The sequence below is a fragment of the Lathamus discolor genome, chromosome 4 (genome assembly GCF_037157495.1).
Source record: "Lathamus discolor isolate bLatDis1 chromosome 4, bLatDis1.hap1, whole genome shotgun sequence".
NCBI lineage: Eukaryota > Metazoa > Chordata > Aves > Psittaciformes > Psittacidae > Lathamus > Lathamus discolor.
Window position 1 is genome coordinate 5,790,929 of NC_088887.1, and position 22,396 is coordinate 5,813,324.

The 22,396-nt window shown below is 42.1% G+C and overlaps 1 protein-coding gene across 1 annotated transcript in view; it reads right to left on the reverse strand.

The window, feature by feature from the left end:
- The window catches only part of CLCN1 (chloride voltage-gated channel 1), a 51,124-nt gene that overhangs the window by 14,030 nt on the left and 14,698 nt on the right, over nt 1-22,396 (reverse strand). Inside the window, exons 2-11 of the mRNA XM_065676058.1 lie at nt 16,958-17,111; nt 16,374-16,505; nt 14,712-14,840; nt 14,474-14,607; nt 13,493-13,570; nt 8,664-8,742; nt 6,488-6,613; nt 4,789-4,873; nt 2,297-2,398; nt 120-204 (exon numbers count right to left, since the gene is read on the reverse strand). Of these exons, the coding sequence (XP_065532130.1) occupies nt 120-204; nt 2,297-2,398; nt 4,789-4,873; nt 6,488-6,613; nt 8,664-8,742; nt 13,493-13,570; nt 14,474-14,607; nt 14,712-14,840; nt 16,374-16,505; nt 16,958-17,111 (1,104 nt within the window). The remainder of the gene's footprint in view (nt 1-119; nt 205-2,296; nt 2,399-4,788; nt 4,874-6,487; nt 6,614-8,663; nt 8,743-13,492; nt 13,571-14,473; nt 14,608-14,711; nt 14,841-16,373; nt 16,506-16,957; nt 17,112-22,396) is intronic.

A 22,396-nucleotide genomic window follows, 5' to 3' on the forward strand; every position in this document is an offset into this window, starting at 1 on the left:
CCCAAACTCCTCCCACAGCTTCCTTCCTCTTTCTATGACGTAAAGTTATTGGGGCACAGGATAAGGAGAAACTGTTCCACAGAATTGCACAGGATTTCAAACACACATCCCACTCTCACCTCTCCTGCCATGAATTGTCCAAATCCAGGAGGAAAGGTCATAGTTGCTATAAGGAAGGTTATAACCCCAGGGTATATGAGGCGGCTGAAAAGAAAGTAAAGCTTATTAAAATACAACCTCATATTCTTTTCTTTAAGAGCTATCACGTCAGGACTATGAATTCTGTTCCTGTGAAAGCTCTCTGTCACATACGTGTCAATTGCTTTGGAGTTCTGTTACTGGCAGTTTAATGCCCTGCTCCACTGATCATCATTCATACAGAGTTCAACTGGCAAAGCCATTCTCCCTGTTATAATAAGGGTAATGGGAGGGATGGAGCAAGAGAGGGATGTACAAAATGCACAAACATGAATATGCGGGGTGTGGAGAGGGGATGTGTATTTACAGTGACGTGTGAACCTACTGTCAAAAGCCAGCACCTCTTCCATTTGTCCTGATTATTCAAGTCTTGCTTCTTCATCCCCTATGCAATGTGTCCTGTCCTCATATTTATTTATATATTTATATATTTAAATGTATTTATATATTTATATATATATTTATATATTATATATTTATATATAATATATAATATTTATATATAATATATTATATATAATATATAATATTTATATAATATATAATATTTTTATATATATTTATATATTATATATTTATATATAATATATAATATTTATATATAATATATTATATATAATATATAATATTTATATAATATATAATATTTATATATTTATATATATATTTAAATGTATTTATATATTTATATATTTATATATATATTATATATATATATTTATATATTTAAATGTAGATTTTTTTAATAGGTTTCTGCACGCATTCCCCATTGCATTAATTCTTATAAGAAAAATTGCTTTTCTTTCCATTGAATTGCTGACCATCACAGTTTTGGGGCAGGTGTCCTTGGTGGCCAGTGGGTCTAGGTGTGCTGGACCAGTGGGACACACCTGCACGGCAGGCTGGAGTCGCCTGTGTCTTCCTACAGCTGTGTCTAATCCCAGGATGGGTTTCTGGGTACACTGTGAAATTTCATGGGCACTAGGACAACATGAGTTTAAGCTGCCTCCACGTGCTGGACTAATCCTGTCCAGTCTCCCCTGACAAATTACTGTGTTCCCTATAGGAAGTTCTGTCTGAGATGCTATAGTATTCAGGAAGACAAAACATAACCTTTAATTTCTTTCTAATACCTACAAAATTCTGAGAAATTCACCTTTTCAGGCTTTGCTCCACTTCTCTATTAAAGTTGATGGCTTTGCTAGTGCTTGTGGGTAATATTAAATCATGAAGAAAGACAAGTGTTCTTCCACATAATACACCGAGTTAGACTGAACTTCTTAACTAGTAGTTTTCTTTTGTTCAGGTCTGCAACTTGCTAAGAAATGTAGGTCCAGCACACCTCTCATCGTAAAAAATCCTCATAACATCAGATTTCTTCTGCAAAGAACCTGATGACATTTACAGTTTGCCACCTTTTCTTGTTCAGGTCATAAGTTTGGAAGCTGTAACTTAATTAGAGAGGGGAAAAAAAGTATCTTCAATTGCCCTGTAAAAGCTTTGTTGCTAAGAGTTTTATGTTGTTCTGTATTTCTCTTCCATGCTGCAATTCACACCATTTGGTCATTATCAGTTTCAGCCGTTCGTTTGTAAATAGGCAGTAACTGCAATGCTGCAGCACATTCTTTACCTTTTTGCCTACGTTTTGATTAAATTAAACTAGATTTTAAAGACTTTGATTTCAGTTGTATTTCATTTTCTAAAAATATAAATGTTGAATTTCTTTTTTATAGATTCTAAAAAAAAAATCCAAACCAGGAGCAGCATAATCTTAAAGAGCATGAGCATTGATTTTCTCAGCAAAAACATTTTCTGTCCAATGAACAGATTCCCTTGTCCTCTTAATGAATACTACAGAGACTCCCTTCTAAATCAAGAAGCTGTTTGAAACTATTGGGGCTGATCAAAAGAAAATCCAGTGCAGCACAAATTCTGATGTTCATAAATATCCAACTCTCATATAATCTCAGTTTCTCATAGTTTTACTATCTTACACTTGAAATTGTTCTACTGTCTTTCAGGAAGCATTTGTTACTGTCCAATACCAGTAGAGTATAAAAATCGGGTCCCTAAAGAGAGTATCTTCAAAGGCACTCACTATTTGGTGAGAAACTGGCTCAGAGCTGTATGACGCCGGATGCATAGGACCACTTGGCGATTGAGATAAACGAAAAACGCTCCAAGGAATCCAGAACATATCCTGAAGTGGAGAAAATGAAATAAAATCATACCAAACCACAGATAATACACACACCAAGAGAACAAGTTCAAGTGTTTTTCATCTTCCGCTGTTCATGTAGTCTTGTAGAAGTCACCTCCTACCTCAACTCATTTGAAGATACTGACTCCCTGATGAAAAGGGAGAGATTATTTTGGACCTCTGTCACACACGCTGCCCTTTTACCACATCAATTTTCTTTTTACAGGGAGGGAAATCTCATCTATAAAGATCTGTAACATAATCTAGACAAATAATCTATAAAAAAGGACTGAGAGATCTCAGTGGGAACTGACAAAGAGCAACTGGGCAAAGACCAGTATTTTCAGAACTCAGACATCAGGTTGGAACAAGAAATAATACAAACAAAGGGAGTTTAGCTCTGATTCATCGAAGTTACACACCTACATCAAATACTAAAAGTAGTAGCAATTCTTGTGCCTGCAGCAAAGTATGTCATCTCTATGATCTTAATTACTTAGGCCTATGTTCCTGATCCTAATAAAGTCAAAATAGGTATAGTTGCAATGCTCTGCATGTTAATGAGACCTGCGAGACCACAGAATACTGAGGATAAATAGATAAATAGATTCTATTAATTTGTAAACTTACTAGAATTCTCCTTTCTTCTATGTTATGTAGGCTTTTGCCAAATCTCATTCAAAGATTAATTTAGTTTACTTAAAAAGATGCATGTTGAAAAAATCCTGCTTGGTCATTTAAGAATTGCATAGAAACAAGTTTAAACTAAATATGAAGCTATTCATAGACAAATGTGTCCACTGAATTTCTCCTAAATATTTTAAGCCAGCACTGCTTAGCACTACTGTTAAAACAGACCAGTCCTAAAGGCTGCACAGTGAATTGAATTTCTTTATCATACTTTATATTAAAAATAGACCATTCCTGCCTATCAATTTCACAATACAATAAAAGTGCTCCTCCTGTATATATAGTTTTATATGTATATATATATATTTTGTATATATATGCAAACTAACACCATTTGCTGACACAGAAGAATATGATCTAACTACTACTAGTGCTTCAGCTGGCTCAGCTCTTTTTGTCCTACCTGAAAGTGAAGAAATATATTGGATAGAAAAAGAGTTCAACTTTGAGACCTAATGTTAAGAGAATCTGGAGCATTCCACGTTGGCATCAGGGCTTTATCCAAGACAGTCCAAGTCGTTAGCTTTTCTTAAAAACATACCACGTTGGATACCTGGGCATTTGAAAGCATTTCATTGTCATATACTCCTTTCTATGTGCACTACTAAAAAAAATAGCTCTGCCAATGATGTTCAGACCACAATGACAAGAAGTGTTGCATTCTAGCAGCTATAAATCAAGGATTATCTTTTTCCTTGCCAATCTAAACAGATTCCCCCAAGTTTAGCATGCAAAGTCTATTGAAGAAGAACAAAGTGGATATACATTAATAACCAAACTCTTATATGTTCATAGATTTTCAACGTCTGGTGCCTACAAAAAATCCCACTGGAGTTCATATTCAAATCAATGAATATGAGGGCAGCCTGCTAAAAGAAGCTGGAAACCCACAAATATATTTCTCATCTTGGATCCAGGTCTTGCAGCAGAATGTGTTCACAACATCAGCACAGGTATTTGTCCTCCAGTCCATTCCCTTCACTACTGCTCTGCAGTGATTTCCCTGGAGCCTCTCTCAAACCTTCACTTCTTGGTGACTTTTCCTCACAGCAATTCCAAACTCAGTTTTTCTCAAGTATTTCCCAATTCTCTTCTAATTTTTCTAAAATTCATTCATTTCCCCAAATTTCCTCCACAAATGAAGCCAATTCAGGTATCTCCATAAATAACATAAAATCTGACAATCAAATTAATCGCTGTTCTCATTGAATCCTATTATTGTTCAGTCAGCCTTGCCACCATGTTGAGTGTTCCAACCTCTCTAGAAAATGAAAACCATTTTGACCTTGCAAAAGGGAAACTTCCAGATTAAATCTTTTGTCCCGTTTTTGTCAAGTGAAAAGACCATACTTGTTTGGTCAGTTCATTTTGGGATGCCATCACAACCATTAAAAGGCCATTCAGGAGATCTATACGCAGAACCTAGACTAGGTCAGACTTCCTTTTTTCCAGAACTTAATTGCTGAAGAAGATGAATGGAAAGGAAATAACAAAAAACTTGACAATACCCACGTTTCCTTTCTTACCCATTGTGCCACGTAGGCACCATTGTTGAAGGAGGAATCCCAACTAGCAGAGGCCTTATTTGTGACAATCAAACTGTCTGAAAGAGATGTATGTAACTGTTTTGGAAAAGAGTGCCCAACAGGGCTCACTTGATAACCTTTATAGTGCAAGGAGCCAGGTTCCTGGGAGCTTACCCTATTACAGCAAATGCTGGCAGCTCTTGCAGATCAAAGGGGAAATCCATGCGAAAGTTGGTTCGGAACAGGGCTGTGATGGTATCTGTGAGAGAAATAAAGAGGTAAAGAAGGAAAGGGAATAATGAGGTGAGAAGTTAAATGGCATAAAAGCTAAGAGGAGGGACAAAGGAACTAGATATACATGCTCCTGCGTGGTTTCATGACCACAATTATATACAATTTACAGATTGGCAGACTGCTCTGATTTTAGTAGTGCCTATTTCTGAGCACTTGCAGCCCTACTACTTTAGGTGTTATAGGTTTATTTTCAGACAATGTATATATATTTTTTTAGATACAATCCCAGAAAATTAAAACTCTTCCCACTATATTCACTGACTCCAAAAGCTCTCTTTGTCAAGGCAGGCAGTGCTTGTGTATCTGGAGAAGCTGCGTCACTCAGTTGTGATTGCTTTCTAGGAAAAAAACCCTCAGATAGTCTCTGAAGTTTTATCTGCAAGATATTTAACTGCAACTAAAAGAATGAAAGTCTTACAAATCAAGAGATGTAAAATATCAGCTAAGACCCATCTCCTCCAGCTCACTTCTCCTGGTAGTGTTGCACTGCTAAAATGACTCAGATGTTGAAACCCATCCCGCAGGTACCTAGTTATTTAGAAACAGTAAATATCTGTACGCCAAGAGGTAAAGTACAAATCAGCAATCTAGTGCAGAGTGGAAATGCAGCTAAATGAGGATGGATATAAACCCCACCTTGCCCTGGATGAAGGAAATACTTGCACGATGAGGAAAGAAAAGAAGCAGTGAAAATGTAGCATTCTATGACAATTACAGGAGGCATTAATTACTTGTTAATTGGTCAGACAGGTCTAGGTCCTGTGTTGTCACTTTCTATATTCAAGAGAATATTCAAACCAAGTGATATCTTAGCACAAAAAAAATCCAACCCTGTGGAGTCAAGAGACCTAAGAGCAGTTTTAAGTAAGGGAACTGCCCGCATGGAGCTCAGCTCAATAAAATACATACATATGTAATATTAAAACATACAGAAATTATAAGCAAGAAGTTTACAAAGAAACGGCAGCCTTCTGCATCAGCTGGAACTCCATTAACACAGTTTCTGAAATGCTCTTCTGAACAAGCTTGTCCTGTGCTATTTCTGTCTGTACAAATGTTGCACTCACACTTTCCAGTTACCTGAGAGGCTTATTTTTTCAGTCAGACCCTACCAGTCCTGTAGCATGCTAATCATTTCACCACCTCCATTTGCTAGACTGCTTGGTTTTTATGCTTCTAGCTGAGAGATGACCAAAGCAGACCCTGGCATTTCCAGCAGATTGCAGCAGCATACATTGTACTATGCATTGCATCCTTGGTGGTGGACTACCTTTACATCTGAAGCCTTGACATTACACTGAGTAGAAGCAAAAATCCCTCCTCAGGGGCTCTCTTTCTTGCAGGGACTCATATTCAGTCATATTTTAGTCATATCCCCAGCACACAGAAGAGTAGGTTGGGTTATACAATTGATAACATAAGATACTTCCCTTTCTCTTTCCTTCTGTAGTGCTGGAAGTCACATGCCATGGCAGAAGTTTCAAACATTACACAAGGTTGTGGTTTTGAGGAAGATGGAAAATAATACATTAACAGAGCAACTTTTATACAGAGAGGGTAGGAATGGCTCCTAGCTTACCTGCATCCTTGTTCCAAACAGCAAGGACTCGGAAAATGAAGGCACTAAAGGTAGCTGCAAAGAAACCTCTCCAATAATTGCGCACAGCAAAGTAGGTGGAAGTGACCTCAATGCTGAAAAGGACCCCTAAAAAGAGTTGGAAAAGGAGCAAAGTTAAAATCAGAAGTGTAATATTAGAAGCATGAGAAGGGCTTCTAAATAGTCTTCTAGAGCAGTGGTCTCCTCACTTCTTTGATCACCCTCCCCTACCAGTGTAAGATTTTTGAGCACGTACTCCCCAATATATGTATCTTCATTTAAAAACGATATTCATGTACTATTGTACTAACATAGTACATAAAATATAAAACTTATACAAAAATAGAAATAGAAAAAAAGGATGAGGTAAAGATGATTTATTTTTAAATTGTTTTATTTATTATGGAACAAAAAAATTTTTGTTATCACTAAAAACACTATTCTTTAGTTTTGAAAATCTTGGGTTAACACTTCATGATACAGTGACTCAAAGGTCTCTTTCTATCTTCTGTCTGAGACTTTGTCTTGATGGCTGTTGTAGCTGAAAAAGAGATCTCACCAAGTTGAGAAGATAGAAAGAAAGAAATGGACGCGCTGACTTAATCACGGCACTAGATTTTCATTTCCATCCACCAGTTATGCGAAGATTGTTGCTGAGATTTGGGCAGTAAATTTCCATCTTCCCTGATGTCAGCTCTTCTTGCAAACTGATCAGGAGGTGCTAAATTTTTACATCTTTAACAAATGGGCTCAAACCCCACTGAAACTCTTAATCAGCTTGGCAACAAATTCAGAGTTTCTTTTGGAAAGCAGTTACTTTCGCACCCACTGTTAGAACATCACTTTCACCTTGAAGGGGTAGAATCATAGAATGGTTTGCGTTGGAAAGGACCTTAAGATCACCCAGTTCCAACCCCCCTGCCATGGGCAGGGACACCTCACACTAAGCCATGCCACCCAAGGCTCTGTCAAACCTGGCCTTGAACACTGCCAGGGATAGGGCATTTACTACTTCTCTGGGCAACCCATTCCAGTGCCTCACCACCCTAACAGTAAAGAACTTCTTCCTTATATCTAACCTGAACTTCCCCTGCTTCAGTTTGAGCCCATCACCCCTTGTCCTACCACTACAGTCCCTGATGAAGAGTCCCTCTCCAGCATCCAAGTGTATATATATATATATATATATATATATATATATATGTATGAAGCATGGATTTTTTTAAATACTACGGACAGAAGCACTTGTCATCACAGAAAAGATCAGCAAATTCAGAACATTTGTCTTTTTGTAAAAGAAAAACGTGTAACTGGTCTTTAAATTCAACAATGCTTTTTAAAAGCCCATTGCCATAAGATAACCAGCAAATGCCTGTATGTTACAAAGGATTTTCAGTCATTCCCTGTCTCATTTCCAAGTATTGTAAAGATTGTACTGTTTCAAGGTCTTGTTTTTAGGAAACTAACCACATCAATGACATCCTGTAGCACTTGCACGTATCTGGCTCTCATTTCTTTGATGCAATAGCTTGCCTATGAACAGTGCAGTGAATGAAGTTCAGGTGTGGTGCTCTCTATGCAACCTTACTACACAATCCTTTTTGTATGCCTGTCAAAGCAGCTGCTCCACCAGTCATTACACTTGCACAGCTTTTTCATAAAGAGATCTTATTAAAGAAGTAAATTTCCTGTTGAGAACATAGATTCTCTGGTAGATCTTTCTTTAGCGGCTCACAGAGAAAACACGGTTAACCCTCTGTGTTGTGAACAATCCTACACCCAGGACTCTTCATGCACTGTATGTGACAAGTGGCCATCTGACATACAGATTGAGGGCACCACGTATACTGCCAATATGTACACTGAATACCAGTAAAGCTTCATTTCCATTCCTTCCTTCCTTGGGTATGCACATCCCGATTTGGAGACCACTGTTCTAGAGAGCCTTCCCCTCTTGCCTCCAGAAGGCTGACAACACATGGAAAAAAAGCCGTGAGTTCCCCAGAGTTGCCGGGGAAGTTGGTAATGCTAAGATGTAAGCTTCCTTGGTAAAAGTCACTGACAGGTCAAAAACACAGTGAGGGAAAGGGAGAGAGAAGAGAACTAGGCAGGAGAGGATTTAGGTACCTGAGAAAAAGGAAACAGAACAGCCACTTGCCTCCAAGTGGTGTCCCAAAGCAGCAGCCGACCCCCACGGCACAACCCACAGTCAGGACATCTGTGTAATAATATGGCTGCTACTGGTGAAAGGGACAAAGAGAGACAGACAAACAGAAGAGAGAAGGAAAGAAAGCAGAGAGTGAGTAACAAAGTCAGCAGGTACAGCCACGTGATGTCACCCAGCTCTGCCACCACTCTCAGGGTTATAGCTATATTTATCTGATTTCTCCCTTCTGGATGGCTTGAAAGTGTTCAAAAGGCAAGACCTGGCACAAGACAGGCACACATCTGGAATACATCTCCAAGACGTGGAGAAGACAGCACCTCATCTGTCATTGAAACATGCAGATTTCTGTTGCTATAGGAGAAATGTCTAGTGGGAAGTCCTCCAGAGGGTGCACGTTTTGTTCCATCTTTTTTACTTTGGCAGGGAATCTCAGGATGCATGTGTGCCGGAGAGAGCCTCAAAAAACCTGCCCTGTGAGTCGGAGTGTGCAATGCACGTGCATATCCAGAACCAAGTGTGGACAGTGGTCCTGTCACTCCACATAGGTGTGCGGGTAACAGATCACGCAGTAAAGCATTGTGCTGTCCTGATGGAAACAATCATGATACCAAAGGGAAATGGAACGTATGAAAGGTAGAATCTCTCCTGAGACAGTTTTGGAAGACAAAGAGCTGTTCAAAGGTAGAAAGTGCTCTTCCAACTCTTTGTCCAGCATTTGGCCCTGAAGTGCCTGAGAATGGTGAAAGATGAGCGTATAGGCTTTATTTTGGTTTACTTGGTCTATACCCTAGGTGGTATTTGACACACCAGTGTTAAAAGCCTTTGCATTTGGTACTTTCTACCATCATGTGTTCCCAAAGTATCCCGTTAGGTCTCCCATGAGAGTTTTCAGAAAGGCTGAGCCTGTGTTATGGTGGGAATTTGAGTGGCAGGCAACTTATTCCTGTTTACCTGAGCGGGTGTTTGATACAGCCTCAACCAAAAGGTGTCTCAAGGCTGTCTCTACACAACCAAGCAGAAAGGGCCTTAGACCATTCCCTAACCCAGAACAATATTTCTTTATTCACAGGTTTGCCCTAGGTAATCTGTGGGCCCTATTAGTGCCCCTGTGACCTTAAAGCATATTCATGCCCTGAAAAAGAGATGGGGTTCGGTTTGAAGTGTCTGGCAGGGTGGGAGGGTTGTGTTATAGCCCACCAGCATGGCAATTAACACCTTGAAACTGAGGGTACATGCAGCGTAGCCTGCAGTATAGCAAGAAGATATTAGACTAGTTTGAAGGTGCAAAGCCTGATGGGACAGCGTTGAAGAACACAACGAGATAGAGCAACCTATAGCAACTGCTGAGAACAGCCTGTGGCATATGGCATCTCCCAATGTGAATCATTAAGAGGAACCCAGCTAGGGCTACAAAAGCTATGATAACTTTCAGTTTGTTCCCATACTGCAATGTTATCATAGACTCACAGCAAGTTTTAGTCTGGAAGGTACCTCTTCTCCAACTGCCTGCTCAGAGCTGGGCTAACAAGGCTACATCAGGATGCTCAGGATATCAGGGTGCTAGGTGAGCCCTGAGCACCTCCGAGGATGGAGATTCCCCAGCCTCTCTTGACATGTGCCACCCTGAACCACCGTTGGGGCAAGGGGAGAAGTTTTTCCAATGCACAGATAGAATTTCCTTTGCTGCAAGTTGTGCCTGTTCTTTCTTGCCCTTTCACTGTCCTCTGAGGAGAGGTTGTATCTCTAACATCTCTTTTAGCTACAGAAGACAGGAATTAGACCACTGTCCCTTTAGTCTTCTCTTTTCTTCTCTAGCCTGTCCTACTGAACTGTGTATGTGTCCTGCAGTCTCTGACTATATAAATGTCAGGTACAGAGAAAGAAACAAGAGCTGTAGACAGCATTAGGGAAGGTTTTTGGGTTTGTCTGCACTGGGTTTTTTTTTACCATTAGGAGAGACCCTGTTCTCCTGCATACTACTAATGGTTCCACCTGAGTGTGGTCTAATCCTTGGTTCTGAACCTGCTTTCTCTCAAGGTTTTTGGCAGACTTACAAGTTCTATTTTGAAGCCTCAGGCTTCAGCTCAGGCTGTCTCCAACTTGCTATATTGCCCGCATACACACAGCTCTCAGCCTGTCTCTTGCTGAACCTGATTGTCTTCCTGGCACATCTTTTTCAAGTTAACATCTGCAGCATCTCTAATTTGTAGCTGAAAAATGACGTTCCTTCCCTTTTTTTTTTTTAACAGCACCAGTATAAAGATCATAATTATTGTTAATGCAAGACCATGTTGCATTTGTCAGGTAACTCATCCATTTGAAGACTAACAGGAAAGTAGTGCATGGAAGAAATACAGTCAGCTTAGAAAAAAAGTCACATTTCATAGAATCATAGAATCAATAAATCACAGAATAGTTTGGGTTGGAAAGGACCTTAAGATTACCCAGTTCCAACCCCCCTGCCCTGGGCAGGGACACCTCACACTAAACCATGTAACCCAAGGCTCTGTCCAACCTGGCCTTGAACACCGCCAGGGATGGAGCATTCACAACTTCCCTGGGCAACCCATTCCAGTGCCTCACCACCCTCACAGTAAAGAACTTCATCCTTATAGCCAATCTAAACTTCCCCTGTTTAAGTCTGAACCCATCTCCCCTTGCCCTATATTACTACAGTCACTAATGAAGAGTCCCTCCCCGGCATCCTTATAGCCCCCATTCAGACACTGGAAGCTGCTCTGAGGTCTCCACGCAGCCTTCTCTTCTCCAGGCTGAACAGCCACAACTTTCTCAGCCTGTCTTCATACAGGAGGTGCTCCAGTCCCTGATCATCCTTGTGGCCTCCTCTGGACTTTCAAAAACCTCTTTAAACTTCTTGGCACGATAACCATGGAGAGAGGTTCAGAACAGTGCATGGGGGGAAAGTGAAATGAAGTCACAACAAAGAATGGAAAAGAGTTTAAGAGAACAGATTTATGAATATATTTCCACTGGTTTAGAATTAATTTACCATGTGCTAATGGCACATGCGCTGTCTATGGGAATTTCATGAATGAAGAGACTAGTACAAATGTGGGGGGTCAGAGAGAAATTTCCACATTTCTCCTCACATCAGGGTCTAGAAAGGAGGGAAGCAACAACTGGTGATGTCTCCAACTCCCTGCTCAGAACTGTGCTAATCAGGTTCTTGTCCAGGTGAGTTCTGGACATCTCCAAGGGCAGACATTCCCTGGATCATCTGGGCATCTGTGCCACTGCTGAACCACCCTTGGGGAAAGGGAGTTGTATTTGCCTTGTACATAGTCAGAATTTCCCTTGTTGCAAGCTGTGCTCATTGTCTCTTGCACTGTGCCACTCTGAAAAGCGCCTGGATCAATCCTCACTAAAATCCCCCTTTAGGTGGTTCATGACATCAGTTAGTCCATCCACCTTTAGCCTTTTCTCCTTTAGGTTAAGTAAACCCAGCTCCTGCAGCTTCTCTTCATGTACCATTGCTCCAACTTCCCAACCATTTTATTGGCCTTTCACATCTCTCGTATGGGGAGCCCAAACCATTACACACTGCTATTCCTGTTCTCCAGTCCACAATGAAGTATTCATGGAGTAGTTCCCTGTTTGCATTATCACTTCCTGCCACAATTGCCATCATCTCCGGCTCTTACATATTGCTATTCCCTTTTGCGTTTTTTTACTTGGTCCTTACTGATTTTCTGGACAGCCCTTGGTGCTCTCCAGGCTGAACAATGTCCATGGCAGGCAGGGACTGTACAAGCTGCATCGTTAGAAATCAGCACATTGATAGGTGTCACTTTTCCTGTAACCCTCCCTTTCTCTCACTGCCACCAGTTACACACAGAAAGAAACATGTATTGCTAGAGTGGAGAGGTATCTGTGGAGAACCTTTCCTCAGAGCACAAAGTCTCACCGCAAGAGGCTAAATGAGTCGTACATTAAATGTCATATAGGAAGACACTTGCCTCCAAGAGGAGCCTCGAAGCAACATCCAACTCCAACTGCACAAGCCGCCACCAGGAGATCGAACTGCCTATGCACATTCTGGAACAGAGAGTGCAGCCAGAGAACGGCATGCTGGGGTTAGAGGGAGCAAAGCCAGGGGGTTAGGATCCAGAACAATGAAACAAAGCAACAGCCAGCAGCAGATTCAGCCATTGCTATTACCAACAGCAGGCTCTACACATTTAGTGCGGGCTTTAGTACTGTCAGCTGGTCTTCAGCAGTGACATCTGGTCCCGATGACAGGACAGCAGAAAGGACCTACTCAAGTAGAACAGCATCTCCCATTGTATTACACAGCCAGTTTCTGCTAAGAGTCTGTATGTAAAGTAGTTTCTACATGTAGCTATATATGTAGTGAATGGATTTTTTTATACAACTAGTCAATACAGTGATCAGCCTGCAGAGGCTGTTCTGTGACAGCAAAAGCCCAGAGACAGCGTCAGTGTCTATAATTAGCAATGCTGTATAAATTTGGCTTAAAGACAAACTGATCTTTGCCTGCAGCTACATTTTTATACAGACAATGATGACAGTGCATAAGTATCAGCATCATGAGACTGAAAACTTGTTAAATGCATATTCCTAACCATCCTCCATGTAACTGGTAGGTAACACTGGTGGTCTTATTTGACTGTGTATCTGGCTTCTCAATACCATTTTCTTTGGCTTGTATTTTACTGCTTTATAGGGTAGGGTGAACTTCAATCCATGTTTCCTTTTGGGTTTGTGGCCTACCAATACTATTCTGTGTGTCTTAGGAGTTCAACCTGTAGAAGACCTGTATGCAGAGACATGTGCCTTACCTCATACACACCACAGAAGATTGACATGAACTTGCTGAGTACTGCAGCACAGATACTGGCAATATGCACAAAAGGACCCTGGAAGAGAAGAAGAGGAAGAAATCAGAGAGGGTTACCATCTGGTTACTGACAAGCACTTAGCCATTGCAGATCTCAAATTTCTCTTTGGCCATCTCAGCCAGTCCTCCAATCATTGTTTTTTATCCCTCTAAAATACTACCTGACTTAATTTCTTTGATGTTTTCGATACCAAGCCTTTCTAACTAGAAGGAAAATGGCTGACATAAAACAAGCGTTGCTGGAAAGAGCAGAGCTCTGGAGAAGAATGGCAGCAAAACAAATAAAACATTTATAGAATCTTCTTCTACAGACAACTCATAGAATCACAGAATCCCAGACTGGTTTGGGTTGGAAACAACCTTAAAGCTCATCCAGTTCCAGTCCCCTGCCATGGGCAGGGACACCTTCCACTAGAGCAGCTTGCTCCAAGCCCATTCCATCCTGGCCTTGAACACTGCCAGGGATGGGGCAGCCACAGCTTCTCCGGGCAACCTGTTCCAGTGCCTAACAACTCAGCATGATATCTAGTTTAAATCTTCCTTCATTCAGTTTAAGCACATTCTCCCCTGTACTAACACTACATGCCCTTGCAAAATGTCCCCCTCCAGCTTTCCTGTAGACTCTTTCGGTATTGGAAGGCTGCAATAAGGTCTCTGTGGAGCCTTCTCTTCTCCAGGCTGAACCCCAGCTCTCTCAGCCTGTCTCCATAGGAGAGGTTCTCCAGCCCTTTGATCATCTTCATGGCCTCTTCCAGACTTGCTTCAATAGGTCCACATCCCTCTTGCGTTTGGAGCCTCAAAACTGAATGCAGTATTCCAGGTGGGGTCTCATGAGAGAGGTGATGCAGCCCAGGATACAGTTGGCTTTTGTCCCACCTTTCAGATTCTGGCCACTACTGCACATGAGAACAGCAATATTTACCTCTTTCCCCACAGGCATGCCACTTCCAAGCCCAGCTGTGAGGCCCACAACTTTGGCCACAAAAGCTTTGAGAGTGAGATACTCCTTGAGGACCACTCCCCTCATAATGGTCTTTAGCTCTGGTATCCCAGACCCTGGAAACAACAGGAGAGCAGGGGATGAACAAAATTCCCAGATAAACGGAGTTAAGACAAATGAGACAGACAGAAACAGATCTTGCCATGCCTTCTGCCCTCACCAACAGCCTGTGGAGAGACGAGGTGGCAGAAAATGGCCGCAAACAGAATAAGAACAAGTGGGTATGTGACCCACACCAGATACTGCATAGGAACATTCGGGTGCAGCTCTCTGTACATCCACTTGTAGGCTGTAGGCACACAAAGAAAGAAGTTGTCAGTAACCACAGGTGCTCCAAACAGGTTGGTAGACATCAAAGAATCACACACTGGCTAAACCTGCCCATACTAAATCTCCCTGAGAAATTATATCCTAAAGCCCCCATTTTCTAAGCCAATCATTGACTCATTTTGAGTAAGAGTTCCCAAATAAAGCAGGCATTCTGCAGGAATGGATAGAAGTGTCTCTCTATTCCTAGACACTACTAATACCTGTGCCCAAATGTGGCACAGGAAGAGGTTATATGCAGTTGTAAGGATGAATCACTGTACAGGGTCTTTTCATTTGGCAGCCTGTAGGCCTTATGCAGGTCCTGAAGGACAATAAAGTGGTCCACCAATAGCTAGTGCCTTCTCCTCCATCTCACTCACATGAAAAATCATTCCTTCACAAAAACTAGCTTAAAAGCTCTGATTATGATTTGTCTCTTAGAGCACCTATGGGGCAAACTGAGCTGTGCCAAGTGTTAAAACAGCAGTGGTTCCATTGCTCAGCCAGGAACAAAAGCATGAGCTGCCAAGAATCCAAATTGAACTGATGCTCCTGCGCAGTTCATCTCCTTCACCTGAGCTGGCTCCCCACACAGCAGGAGGCTGAGATTTGGCAGAGGGAAAGAAATACCCAAAGGACTCAGCTGCAGGGATTATAAAGGACAGGGCCTCTTTGAGACTATTAGGGCAAGCCAGATGCCTGGCAGATGTTGAAGGTCTGAGCGAGGAACACTGGGCTGAAGGAGTATTGGGAGCTTTGATAAACTGCAGCGTCCAGTGGACTTCAGCAGCCAAGAACACTGAGAGAAAAGGCTTTGAGTGTGTGTGCAGGTCAGGACTGGGACACTGAGGATAAGGACAAAGAAACGGTGCAGTTACCAGGATGTGGGAAATGTGGTGTGTGCATGTGTGCATAGAGATGGGGAAAAGGGGGCTGAAAGATCTTGTAATTGTTATTGCTCCAGAGAGCAATTAGGAGATCTCTGTGGAAAAAGCCAAAGGAGGGAGCAGTACACGGCCAGGTAGCAGGAAACTGCAGGGCACTATATAAATAAATATTGGAAAGAACAATAATGAGGTTAAAAGCAGAAACAGTGTCAGGAGGGCACTTAATCCTTTCCCCTCCCCATTCCTCATGTGCTCAATACCCCTGGGAAGGATGTTGACTAGCATAATAGGAAGGACCGCAGTGCTACTTCCCTGTGTCCCTACATATTCAAGGGAGCAGGAGGGAAAGGGAGTAAAAGTAGTGGTTTGTCCTTGACTCCTCATACACATATCCTTTGTTTCCGCCTGCTTAACTCCAAATTTGCTCCTGCCATCTCTTTAAAGAACCTCTCCCTAGTTAACCTTTTCTCCCCTATGTTGCAAGTACTTCAAGGGGGACTTGCACCATAGGCAGCAAGGGGTGAAGACGGGAACACTGATGTTAAAGGAGGAATAACAATGTCACTGAGCATTGTAAAACAGTCATCTTGTTTACAGTGCTTTGGCAACACCTGAATGGGACCCACCCTGTAGGCTCTTCGCACTGGCATAATCCATTCCCCAGCTCACCAACGCCATGACCAGACCCAACAGAATCAAGAAAATCCAGTCCTCTCCAAGCTTCCTGGTAACGTATTTCTGGATGCGTCTAGCACAGTCTGTGGAGGGAAGAGTGAATCAGAAACACTGAGGGAACACAGATGAAACGTGTGTCTGTCTCTCCTCTCCTATGCTGAGAACTGACTACAGTAAGTATTTATTTCAAAGCATCATGGGCTTTGTGTGGAAGAACTGGTACCCATCCTTCTCTTACACAGTCCTGAAAACTCTTACGCAGTTAAAAACCCAAAAAAACAGGGGGGAGTGAGGTGTGTGTGGGGAGGACAGACATGACACAGAGCAGAACTCAACATCTTTACAAACAGGTCTTGGCTTTTCCTAGGATGACAGCTCACATGAAAAAGCCTTTTCAAACCACTGTGATTCCTTTTCCTTCCCTTCTTCTTCCCAGTCACAATTTTCTTGTCTTCTAGCCTTGCTTAAATTCCATCTCCCTGGCTGGCCTACCCAGTAGCTGGACATAGGGTAATGAAAGATGAATTGTCCCTACCTTGACATTTGGAATAGTGCTCTTCTTTGATCTGCACTTGACTATCACGTTTCAGGGGTCTTTCATTGTTCTTTTGGGCCTGCTTCTTATTCAGTAGTTTTGCTGCTTCCTTGTCTGCAAAGTCGGTTACCTGGTCTGTGTATTGGCCATACAGCTAGAAGAGCAGAAAGCAAGAGAGATCAAAAGGAAAAGGTAAGGCAAAAGGTCCTTCAGAAATCATGTTAAAGATGAAAAGGCAGGTCGACCGCATCTCCTTTTTGGGGGTACAAGATATGATCACAGACTGTAAGTTGTTTTCTAACATCCTGAGAAAGAGCTGGCTGTGGTCTGAACAGATGGAGCAAGGCTTTCTGGAGGTAAAACAGAAGGTCAAAGAGTTCACATGAGGCTGCCACCCTCAGGGCTGTCCCATAGATTTCAGCAGCACTGTCAAACATCTCTGAAGGCTTGGAGAGGTATTACACTATCAAACAGGCTGCATGAATGTCCTGCATCTGTTCCTCCTGCTGCCAAGGAATGTTTAACAGGGCACACAGCCACTGCGGAGGAAAAGAAGCAGCATCAGCTCAGAAATATCACAGGGTACTGCACAGCTCCTCCTGTTATTTACCTAATTCATCATGCTAACTCCCCACATATATCCAGCTCCACTGAATTTCCTAGCTACTTAATCTAGTCTTTGTCTTCAGCTACTAATCTCGAAATGCACTTGGTTCTATGCAATTCAAAACTAGCTACATGCGCTTTCCAGTGACATTTCCCGCATGGATCTGCAGTAAACTTGGCAGTTGTGCTGTCTCGTCAACAAGATCTCAAGGGAGCTTCAAGGATCCTGACTGTACCCCCATGAAGAGCAGCTATCCTACCTCACTCCTTTATAGTATAGGTGGGGAAGGTGTGCATTTGAGAAGCAGAGAATAAACCCCTCATCCTCACATGTCTTTCAATGAACAAGCTTCGGCTTTACCTGAGGTCAGGCTAACACCTGATGACAGACACAGGAGAGATATAAAGCTCTCCCATGCACTTAGGAGACATTTTTATTTGACAGCTTCATGCCTCCTCCTTTCAAAGTAACATAGGAGACGTTGTTCCTCTTTCCTTGAGATCAAATAGGTTCAGAGACTCGGTGAAGGATCTGCACTGGAAGACGTCTGGAAGTTTCTAGCCCAAGACTTTGCTCACAGCATGCAAACTCCAAAGCCAGATCGGGTTACCCAAAACCTTGCCCAGACAACTCCTGAACGTTTCCAAGGGTGTAAATTCTCCAGCTTCTCTGAGCACCTGTTTCAGTGCTCTAGCAGTTCTTGTTTCCACATAACAGATATGACTGAAGTAATAAGCAGTTTATCTATTTGCATATACTCTTCAAGAGGCACTTGAACCATGTGCTCCTGTCAAAAACCCCACTGTGTGTTCTGTGAAAACAAAACCATCTAGGCTTCATTAAATCATCCTATTCTGAAGGCGGCTTACCTGCTGACACTTAAACAAAGAGCTCCTATCTGAACATCTGAGTGCATTCTTCCATTCACCACTGCACTGGAAGCTGACACATTTAATGTAATTATTAACCATATGATTATCAGCATACTCTAGGCAAATTACACAATATGCATACTCTGCAGTGAGGAATGACCATGCTACCACTCTCATAATACAGACAGGACAGTGAAACATCAGGCTGCAGAACTGTGTATACAAGGTAAGCTGTCAAATAGAGAATCCAGTCCTAAATAGTAGACAGCTCCTTCTTTCTCTCACTGTGCCTATTTTAGCCAGAAATGCCAAGTACTAGCAGATTTTAGACAAATGCATCTTCACATCACCTCAGCTAATGCTTCATTGCCTTTACATGGTCATCAAATGCAGCTTAATCCAAACCATGAACTCAAACCTGTGCCAGGTATGATGCTCAAATTAGTCTTGCATCTGCCCAGATGGAACAGCATGACAGCATAATAGTATGAAAGGTAAAAGTCCTCATTCATTATCCTTATTCACTGCTTCTATCTGGCTGGAAAATGATGCACTCAGGATGCAGGAAAAAAGGAGTTAGTTGTTTTGTCGGGCACAAAAATGAAGGTTCTGTCCTGGAGAACGAGTTAGTCTCAATACAACACACTTCATACACAGACTTTTGCTTCCCCAAGACTCTGGCAGTATTTAAAATAGTAGGAGATTGTGGGACAGAAAGAATCCAGAAACCAAAGGATGACCTTAAAGCAAAATGAGGTTAGGCAAGAAATATTTACTCCGTTAGAAGGCATGCAAACCTAAAAATATAACACAGTAGGACTCAGACTGCTCCTTCTTCTGATGCTCCTTCAACACAAGGAACAGAGCATTTCTGAGCACCATCAAAACTGAAGAGAATTGTACAAGGTACCAATTACCACCTCAATGGTTGTGCCAGAAAAGGTACTACCAAGCCTAGCTTGGCTAAATGCTGAGTGAGACCGTGGTAACGGTGCCAAACCAGCTGAAGGTATAAATACCACTAAAGCCAGGAAAGGGGTTGGTGGGGGGGGAAGGAACAGAAACCATTCAGGGACAAAGTGCAACCAGGGTGAAGTTCCTGTTCAGGGAGGAAGCATTTCTAAGTGTTCAAGCAGGGTTTGAGAAAAAAAAAAAAAAAAGATGGGAAAGTTTCGTTGAGTAACAGAGGAAAAACTGCACAGGATCCTCAGGGAAAAACACGTGTACAGCACCACAACCTCAGCACTTCCCTGGGAGCTGGTTTCTGAGCGCTCAGCACCGACATAAAACTGCCCTTCTTTCACAGTCCAAAGCCTAAGCGATTCCCCATGCCATTCAGGCTCAACAATGTGCTCTCCACAGCATACTCCAGTCCTGAAATCCCTTCCCACAGCACTGCCAGTGCATGTTTTTAATCTACTGCTTCTGCCCATTGAGGCAGCCTTGGGCTCTACTGCTCATCGCTCTCACTCCCTCCTTGCAGCCATCCTGCTGTTCCTGAAATTACCTTCCCAGATTTTTTTTCCTATGGATCACAAAACCATAGCCATACTTGGTCCTGAAGCTGAAACCCGCCCAAACTCACTTCATAAGTCAGCTTTTTCAATGTCAGGTAAAAGTCTAGGCTCAGCTTCTCAGACACAGAACCAAGGAGATACCTGTGAAGGTCAGGGGGAAGCAACGAAACAATACTTCTTCCTGAAGAACAGAAGGCAAAGGGGAGATCTGGCTTGGGCCAGAGACCTCCAGAGGCCTCTCCCACCTACATCTTTCTGTGAGCCTGTTATTTGATATTACTGTACTGCCTAATTCCTTGTAATAACACATCCCTCCCACTACACCCATCTATGTATTGCTGGATGAGCTCTCTGCCGTGAACACCCCTTCTAAAGCCACGAATAACACAGCTTCTGAATACTTCACCAGCTGTAGCTGCTTTCTCATGCAGGAAGAACACAACACAAAATCCTACAGTGTATGACAATGTGTATTTTTGTCAATGCATATTATGTCATCTGTCATATATCTGCTATCTTTTATCTTCACTGTAAAAAAAAAGTATATTACTATTATTATACTATTATTATTATTTTATTATCTATTAACCACTATATGTTTTTCGACCATCAGTTCTCTGAAGGTCCCAGGCCAAAGATCAAGATTTCACTGTTCTGCGGCTTGTGTAAACTATATCAAAGCACACAGCCAGTCTAAAATAGCTTCCAACTTACATATTAAACAGAAGGCAACAGCCAGCAGAAGAAAAGGGCACAACAGAATCAAAATCTCTCTCTGCCAACTCTTTGTACACATGACAGTGGGGAATGAAATCTTAATGGTTACTCTGCATGGAAATGGATAATAACAAGTGCAACAGATTGTTTTTCATGCTAACAATGCAAGCATGCGTGTTTGTACATGATGGACATTAGAGTGCATATTTATACTTTACCTGCATGTGAATGAATAGCTAGCAAAATATACATACGTACAGCAAGCCTGGTTATGTCAGTCTGCATACAAAGTTTCATACATAAACATACATGCACATGTGTACACGATTGTTTATATAAAAGTATTTCTAGGGCATATTTTTCATACAGTAAATCTAATTTTCATAGCATAAATTTATATAGTGAATTTTCATATAGTAAATCTACAAATAGAGCTGTCTTGAATTTTAGATTGCAAACTGTGTTTATAAATGCATGGTTGCTTGGGGACACTACTGCCTGAAGATATGCATGGGAATATGCATTTGATGATGTGCCCGTTTGCGCATGAGGTAGTCTATCTACATGCACAGACCAGCATGCCTCTGAAGATAGAACAAAAAAGGTAGAAAGAGCACAGAGGTGGGTTGGATTGCCTCACTGTGTCATCTGTGCCTGTTGCAATGGGGCACATGTAATTTCCCTTGGGATGTTTTTCTATTGGAAGAGGTTTTCTTGGTGGCAAATGCGGCTTTTTTCCTAGCACTAAATCACAGAAATCTTCAGGAGATGATTAATGGATCCCCTGCCTCATCTCCTGATTGTTCACCCAAGTATTCATGTAAAGGGCTTTCTATTGATGTAAGGAGAAACATCCACCCTATATGAAAATCACATTCATATGTTCTCTTTCACCATTTGACTGGATCCTTCATTGCTCTAAAGCCCCCTTAGCTAAGCTTAGTCTGAGCAGAGTGGTAGGAAGTAAGACACCAGAACTCTGCTGCAAGACCTTCCCTTTGCAAGAGGGTGTTCCAGAATAAGAGGTAGAGGAGATAACAGAGGATAACAGACCAAGAAGCCATTGGCAGAGCATGTTTTCTGAACCACTGCTTGTATGAACTAGAGCAAGAGTCAGGTCAAGTTTAAGGGTTAGAAAATCCTCACTTAACAGCTCTCCTGAGAATTACCAAAACTATCAAAACACATTTATGGGTCTGGGACCATGAAGTGGTTTTTTAGTCAGAGAAAGTGAGAACAGAGCTCTGCATCACTTTGTCTATACACCCGTGCAGATAGATACCCATCCATATACATCCCTGTTCTGTTTGTTTTTATTCACTCCTGTACTGTACTTAATATCACTCTCAATGCAGCTGTGATTTCTCTTTGCCATTACAAATGCATTAGCAGACTGCATGATTTTCCCAATCCCAGCTTGTCCACTCTAAACTCTTTGTGTCCATGGCAGGTGAAAATGACCCCTGACTCAAAATGCTGATAGCACTCATGGATGTAGTTACAACCATGACAGTTAACGCCTGACCTGGGAGTCAGCAAGCGAAGGGGAGAGGTGGTAGGATTGGGAATGGACAGGGTGCTCTACCAGCACCGTCCTGGGAACCCCAAGAGCCTATGTGACCCCTGGAAGACCTGTGCTGCCACAAACGTCCCAGTTGTCCAGCCCTACCTGTGGGTAGCTGAGGGAGTTCTCCAGGCAGTGCAGGTCGTCCCCTGTCCCCCTGGC